Source organism: Ptychodera flava, chromosome 6 (assembly GCF_041260155.1).
Source record: "Ptychodera flava strain L36383 chromosome 6, AS_Pfla_20210202, whole genome shotgun sequence".
NCBI lineage: Eukaryota > Metazoa > Hemichordata > Enteropneusta > Ptychoderidae > Ptychodera > Ptychodera flava.
In genome coordinates this window covers 15,354,168-15,362,592 of record NC_091933.1, presented here as the reverse complement: position 1 = coordinate 15,362,592, position 8,425 = coordinate 15,354,168, and the positions used below count along the sequence as shown (strand labels likewise).

The window sequence follows — 8,425 nt, the reverse complement described above, 5'->3', positions numbered from 1 at the left end:
TAGTTTGTGCGTGGTACTGATAGTTTAACTGCAATCCTACTCATTTTTAAAGTTGTCCATAATAATGTCACAAAGTGAGCTATTATGTAAATGGCAACATGTTTGGGACTCTTGATGGACAACGCTGCAATCACGGTTTTAGTTAAAGTCTTCACAACCTGCAGTGACATGCCTTCAGAGGCTGGTGAATACGACAATGGTAACAGTATTAAGGAAAGGGGAGCATTTTTTGACCGAACACCTATTAATCCATACCCATCAACGGGAAAAATTCCCCAGGAAATGCCATTTCTTTTGTATCACCCCAACCTCTGCCAGAAATGTGCAGACAGTGGACAAGGTTTATATCTTAAGAGATAAAAGTTGGTCAACAGGTTATCATTTCATCAGCTGTTAGAATCTGCAGAAAAATGGAACACATTCATAAAGGTTTTCAGGGGACACATCTCAACTATTAGTCCTTGCTTCTGTATCATCTCTGTCCTGTGATCTGGGAGGAACTATCTTATATTTAGTGCATAGGATTCATTCATATCCTCTTCTATAGCCTCTCATGCTTGGTAGCTGTGGTAAAGAACTGTTACTAAATGTGTAGATCTGTAGCAAAGCATTCTATTTACACTCAACAACTTGAACACTTGCTGTACCGGTAATATCAAGTAGGGAGGGGTTGCACTTGCCAACACATTTTTTAAAGTATTCCTTACCAAAGACTACACGAAAACCCCCTCATAATATATGTTTTCAAAAAGCAGAGACTCTAAAGTTCAATATGGTTGCAATAGTTTTCTCGAAAGATGAAGGGGTATATAGGAAATCCCAATTATGGTATTAATGATAAAAGTAATTTAAGTAAAAAACATGGTACTACTATGAAATTTAATATCTTATTTGTAGCTAGAGTATAGGTAGAAAAAAATGACAATTGTGTTTGGCATTATCTAGGAGTTGAAATACTGACATTCAAAAAAGTGATAGAAATCATGATAGGCAAAATTGAAATGACCGTAAATAGTTCGCTGCCAAACAAAATTGTCGTTTTGTTATATAGTATTTAAAGAACATGGCTCAGCCAGAGAAGCTAATTTTTTACAATAGATAAATGAAAGTTGGAAAATCGGGTGATTTGCATATATCTGCATAAGTTTACACTTCTTGATCACCAAACTAAAATCAGCTGGTCATGCTACAGGTGAACCCAACCAATATTGTAATGGTTTTCATATCTATAAAAGAAAATTTAATGACCTTTGCAAAAAAGTTATTTTTATCAAAATATACAGTGTTAGATACCGGTACAACGCCATTTTCAGTTGTTTTCTATTGGCAGAAAATAAAAAGGCTATGTATTGCAAAATTCCCTGCATCTCTCTGCCAATCATGCGTCCATGGGTTGCTTCACTGTGTAGGATGGCACTGTATGCAGCATACGGTACCAGTTGGTGGTGGAACATTTTTGTAGTACGACGTGATAAACTCATGAAAAATAATGTCCTCGTCCAATGCCGGTCACTCGCCAAGGTGACCTTAGAAATAATATCTCTCTCTCTCTCTCTCTCTCTCTCTCTCCCCCTCCAAACTTCATCATGTGATCAACATATTCGGCCGCCCATCACTAGGAGGCGCTCTTCTGCGGCTGCCTAACTGCCTCAGCTGCCTTCTCGCCATATAGGTGGCAAATCACAATATTTTCTTTCATTTTTGGTCGATTTGTACTCGTAATATGTGCGAAATGATCATCCGATCTGTAGGAGGTCATGTAGGTAGACACACGAAATATAAGCAGACATAAGAGACAATCCCATGTCCATAAAACAAGGAAGATGTATTTCTTCACCTCCTCCCCAGCAATTATAGAGGAGGAATGGGATCGATATTTATTTGATGATCTACTAAGGGACTGGTCAGTTTCTTCGGCCTGGGGTGGATTATTTTTTGCCGACGTCAAAAAGTGGCTACCCCCTCTTCCAACTTTCGAAAACAGGGTAACCCCCATTATAACTTTAGAAAACAGGGTGACACCCCCCCCCCCCCCCCCCGCGACAAAGGTAAAACAAAAGGTGGAATATATGGTGCGCCCTTTGGGCACGTTACTTTAAAATATCAAACATATTTTTCAGCATGCCTTTTACCCGCATGACTTTCATATCAGATATATATCAGAGATATCTGGATGTTTAATATTTTTCGGCGCGCCTTTTAGGCGCAGTATTTTAATATATCAGAGATATATGTCAGAAAAATCTTGATGTCTGTAAATTGAAAGTCTGTTTTACAAAGTGTACTACTCATTATGAAATCTGCAGTTCATACGAAAAGCATGACAAGTTCCTGATACTTTTCTGTTTTCTCAATGAGAATTCGGTATCAGAAAGAAGTAAGCTTATGCACAAATATTTCACAATCACATGTTTCTTACAACAGTTCTGGGCATCTGGTTATGCATAAAAAGTGTGGAATACATTCACAGCTCATTCAAAATACTGTATTGAAAGTTTAGAATTGACATGCACTTTGAAGTTCCTATCTTATTACTGACATGACAACAATTTCATTGATACACAGAATGACTGAATGTATAGAATATACCCCAAAAATTATATATATATATATATATATATATATATATATATATATATATATATATATATATATATATATATATATATATATATATATATATATATATATGTGTGAATTATTGAATTAAAATATATAAAATATATATATATATATATATATATATATATATATATATATATATATATATATATATATATATATATATATATATATATGTGTGTGTGTGTATGTGTGTGTGTGTGGGGGGGATATATTAAAGTTTCGCGCGTGGAGGGGGCTTTGAAAAATATGTCTTATTATTATCAATGTTACGCGCCCGAAGGACGCGTCGAAAAATGTAACTGAATGATGAAATTTGTAGCTGGCACGATGCATTTTTAGGCAAGTATGTGCCCGTGTCGAAACACACTGACCCCCCTATTTGGCATTTCAAAAACATGGTGACCCCCTATCACCAAAGTCAAAAACAGGGTGACCCCCCCCATGAATCCACTCCCCCCCGGCCGAAACTGACCGGTCCCTAAGGGGTTATCATTGTCTTCCAAAACACTGACGTGTACAATATTTTTCGCAAACAACTTTGGTATCTTCAAAACACCGTAGAATACTTATTTACATGTAAAACATCTCTGTAACATAGTTTCAGAAAATTTCATCTTGTATAACAGAAAAACTGCGATTCAAAAAAGGTTTGGAAACAGGCTATCTTCCCTCACCTGTCAGGAAAACGGAATATAATTAACATAACTGTCTAAAAAGGACATTAACTGTACCTTTTGGCAAAATTTTCAGTACTTTTTTTTGTCTGTTTATCAACTGCAGTTTCTTGTTTTACTCCCCACAGCATGCTACATGCTAGAATAACAAAATCTGTGTGGCAAAATACTCTGGCAGTAAAACCGGAATCATTGGTATTGATGACGAATGAATTCTAGTCCGGACTTGAATTTAATTTTAAACAATAACAATGCTACCTGTACACATATATCTGTGTTAATAAGTTAAAAACTGGACTTTCCATCACGTCTCAGGGAGTAGAACAAGAAACTCCAGTAGATACACAACAGAACCATAAAAAATAGCCAAAAGTTACAGCTATAAATGGACAATACAACACATATTTCATATTTCATATTAATCAGAGACTCCCCCTTACTAGTAAGTCACCAAATCCCTTCCAATGCCCCCCAACATACCCTTGATATTTCCAAATCCCCCGTCACGTCTCCTGCCCCTCCCCCCGGCGTTTGTGAATGCAGTCTTATTTCCTCATCGACAGTAATGCTGTAGCCTGAAAGATTCAGTTGTGTGCGGGCGCTCCGGCGCACTGCGACCTACGACCCGTAGTAAAGGGTCGTAGGTCGCAGTGCGCCTGAGCGCCCGCACACGACTGAATCTGTCAGTCCAGTAATGTGGTGCACATTGAAATATGCAATTCCCAGATCGGGCATTTGATGTTTGCAGAGTTTGTGACTGAATGAACAGTCTTAAGTGTACCACAACATGTGGTACAAAACACTGCCTTAAGTTTCTCAGTAGACTGACGGTGACTGTAGTCCAATTGTAGTTAAACGATGGTGCAGTACTCTAATAGAAGTGAAGTGATGGTGCCGATGCCAAACACAGCATTTGTACAGCTGTTTTTTTAATCAAGTCATTACAGTAAACTCATTTGTAAAAATTCTCAGAACTAGCGTCATGTTTTGTTGTCAAAAACAGAAGTTATATTTGTATTTAATTAAATTTGTTGTATTTTCATTTTTAGAAATTACTTGTGTTTTTTAAAAGTATGAACACAGAAAATTATTTTGAGCAACATTGCTATTAAAACAAGTAAATTTATTCCTGTTTAAATATGAGTTTTTGAATTTTCACTATTTTCAGAACAAGTCAAACAGTCCCCATTTACTTGAATACTGATTGTGTGGTGCTTATTGAAATAAAGACAGAAATGTGTTTTCGAGGTCTGTCTTTGCAACAAAAACACTTTTTTCAATGAATTTCAAATCAGACTTTTGTATCATAAATGCCGGCAAAAACATGGGACAAACATTAAAAATATTAGCGCCGCTGATATTTTTTTCTTCTTTAACCGTTGAAGATTTATCCCCAAAAAACCCCCATCCACTCCCTGACATCAAATGGCTCCCCCTTACGGCCCTCAGAGATATCCTAGGACCCGCTGGGAGTTATTCTTCGGTCTGGTGTTAGGATTCTAGAAGCTATTGTTTACGTTGCTAAGAATAAGCTGGCAGTCGTTCTTGGCCCCGCTAGGATTCCCTTGGTTGTCCATGGCTTTGCTAGGAACATGGGAGTTATTCTTGGCTTTCTTTTGCCTCATGATCGAAACCCTCATCCGCATACAGATTTGCTGCAAAGTCACATTTCATTAATTAATTGCACATTGTTCGGAAATTTTATCAAGACCTCCCGTGAGAACTGATATTTTTTCACTCGCATTGAGTCAAAGAATGCCCTACCATACGGTGGCATGCTCCCAAACTAGCGCATAAGCAGTACAGCGATCGTTATACTTTTACATCATTTAAGTCAATGTTTTTCCTGGTGTCATGTTATCTCGTTGATTCTACCCGACTTAGAAGGTTCACTGTCGTCGGTCTCCAAAACTACCTTTTACGCATGCTTTTGTGTTGATTTACAAAATGGTGGGAATTGCAATTCATGTTGTAATTCAGACTACCCGCTTTAAATAAGGTATACTACTCATAGTAGTCTGTTGTATGAACTTGAAAGTATGGCAGACTAACCACATATTGTGCACTGTCAGCAATTACCATTAGCTGCGAGCATACACAACTTATACAACGTTGTAATATTGTCAATTTGGAACTTTCACAAAAGTCTCTGCAAGTGTAGCAATATTGAAAACGTATTTAAAGACTGCATCAGTCCACCGCATTCCATTGTAAGATGGCAAAGAAGCATAGAACACGATTAGAACTAATTTGGGATAATTGGATAGTGAGATAATGCCGATTTAATGTAAAAATATAATCTCATCTACTTTTCTTTTTACATTAAACACTTGGTTTTATGAGTAATTTGCCATATCGCAATATTCAGCTATACAGCACCTAACACTTTTGAGAAATTTGAAAAATATGAAAATCCAATTATCCCAAATTAGTTCCAATCGTGTTATAGCCAGGCAGTTTCCCAACGGCCTTTGATAAGCAATATCACTATTCATCTTCACTACTTGGTGACCGACTCATCTTAATCTTCATAAAACATTTGAAAGCCTTTCGTGGAGAATGGTCTCCTGTTTCTTTTTCGCCGCAAATTGTAAACATCAGGAAGTGTACTCACTACCTTTTATTTATGTCGTTGCCGATAATGCTCATTATAATGACGTTATACAAATATATCTGTATAAATATATCATTACTGCTATATTATCGGTTCTGCCACGGGCACCTCTTTCAAGTTGGTCGTAATATTTACACATACACGTGTACACACTCTTTCAATGGGTAAGTTGAAATTACAGATCAGTGAGTTTAACCACACCAGTAATTATGTTTTACATACAACCGACCATGTACAGAGTATCATATTTATCTCTTTCACTGCATGTGTGAATCGTTTTGCTAATACTATCAGGTGATAAAAAATAACTGGAACACTGGTGTCTCAAAAAGTCACCATGAAGGCTGTGTCTCACAACAAGAATAGTATGCCTTTTGTGAAACTTATCGCACTTGTCCTAAAAGGTGTCAGATAATCAGTTGGCTGAAATAAGTGGTCAAACTTTTCGTTATTCCTATAAAAGAAGAAGCAGATAGGTGTCAGATCTATAATTCTTCTGTAGAAATCTTGTATGTGTGCAATATATGGTGAAATTCAACATTTCTTGTGTCCGACAGCCGCTTTGAATGGGGAATAGTGTCGTAATGTTAAACCCCAAGGTTGATTGCAGCCTGACACTTTCATATTTAAGTCCCTGATCACATTAAATACTAAAATATGTAAAGGGAAAGGGAAACAATATGAATAAACACGTTTGGAACTAATTTGGGATAATTGGATTTTCATATTTTGCAAATTTCTCAAAAGTGTTAGGTGCCATATAGCTGAATGTTGCAATATGGCAAATTACTCATAAAAACAAGTGTGTAACATAAAAAGAAAAGCAGATGAGATAACATCTGTGCATTAAATCGGCATTACTTCACCATCCAATTATCCCAAATTCGTTCCAATCGTGTTAATAACAAAAGCACAACTCAAAAAGATTGTACTCGATTAAAATCACAAAAAAGGAGAAGCTGACAAACTTTCGATCATGAAAGAATTATACAAATCGGTAAACTACTAATGGAATAACAGAAAAAAAGTAAAAAACAAGTGATGAAACTCAGAAATTCAGAAAAAGTTGACCATTATTTACTCTGCAAATTGCATCATTAAAGGTCCATGTCGAAATGAACAAGTCTGTGTTTTGAATCAGTTTACAATATTCAAATTCTAGAAGTAAGCGTACTCTTATGCGGATCTTAAAAAATTCTTGGGGATCAACTGCTGCTACAACAACTACTACTACTACTACTACTACTTACTACTACTACTACTGCTGATAATAATGACACTATAATGAAGGGATACTACGAAACATGCCCCTGACATATTGCGCCAGCCGTTCCTATTATCATAGCATTGTCAATTTTCCTCTGTTTTCAGGTAATGTACACTTTCCATCAAGGTTAACGTTACTTTTGCCATGATGTACATCGTTCTAGCTAACTACTTTCAGGAGATGTACCTTTCGAAGCTCTCTTTCCAAGGACCTTGACGGGTAAAAAGATATCTTCCATTTGCAATAAGCTTCTACATGACCGTTGACCAGCGCCGGGCATTGGAGTGCCTGTCGGTGGCGCGTTCCAAGGCTTTGATGATAGGTCTCTCAATGTTCCATCCCTCCAGGGCTGACACCTCATAGTGCGCGACTGACCACTCGTACTTCGCAACTACGGCCGCTTCGGCCCTACCAACTTCTCTGTCGACCAAGTCGCTTTTGTTGCCAAGTACGACCACAGGTAGATTTTGATGACTCTTCGCCTGCTTCGCTTCGGCCACCTCTCGGAGAACCGAAGCCACATTGTAGAATGACGCACGGTTGTCGACAGCGTAAACGATGACGACGACGCGACTGCGGGCGATCATCAGCCTCCGGCTGAGGCTGTTGGGAAACAGCCCCGACGTGTCGATTATTTCGACTTCAGTGGCCCGTCGGCGAACCCGGAGATATCCAACACAATGATCGAGCACACTCGGCCAGTAGCGATCGTGGAAGCTGCTGCAGAGCAGCTGATAAATTATGTTTGTCTTTCCGACACCTCCAGAACCGAGAAACAATACTTTGGGACTTGACATGACGATCGAGCTATCGACCTCTCCAGTCAGCGTGGAAAATGAACATTGTGTGTCGGGGCGTCGAATATATTGTTCGTCGAGCTTCAGTCGCCAAGCCCTAGTACAGATACTACGTCATTAGCCAACTGAAGAGAAGTGGCAGAACGCCGTTGCACGTGCATCATTTACGTAATTGTAGATTTCAAAAACGTCAGTGTTAAGTAATATCAAAAGTCAAGTTTATATTAAAAGCATATTTCCAAACCGAGTAACACATTAAATCAAATCAGTTCGCCAGCAAATTCAGAGTACGCACGAGGTACTCAATCTTCGCTTGCCAAGGTCTCCTCTCCGGGCAGCTGGATGCTTCCCGAAGTCAGACTCCTGTCTGACTAACGAGCCGTACGAGCGGACGATGGAGGTATATGTTTAAAAGTCCTTTGTCAGTCGGGTGAAATAAAGTAGGATA

The 8,425-nt window shown here is 38.2% G+C and overlaps 1 protein-coding gene across 1 annotated transcript; it reads right to left on the bottom strand.

The window, feature by feature from the left end:
- Positions 1-7,431: 7,431 nt before the first annotated feature.
- LOC139134212 (GTP-binding protein Rhes-like) lies at positions 7,432-7,977 on the bottom strand. The gene has a single exon (XM_070701125.1). The coding sequence runs from the start codon at positions 7,975-7,977 to the stop codon at positions 7,432-7,434; it is 546 nt and encodes a 181-aa protein (XP_070557226.1).
- Positions 7,978-8,425: the final 448 nt, after the last annotated feature.

What these genes read in the sequence shown, in the direction of transcription:
- LOC139134212 (XM_070701125.1), bottom strand. Translation starts at nt 7,977, where the DNA reads ATGTCAAGTCCCAAAGTATTGTTTCTCGGTTCTGGAGGTGTCGGAAAG.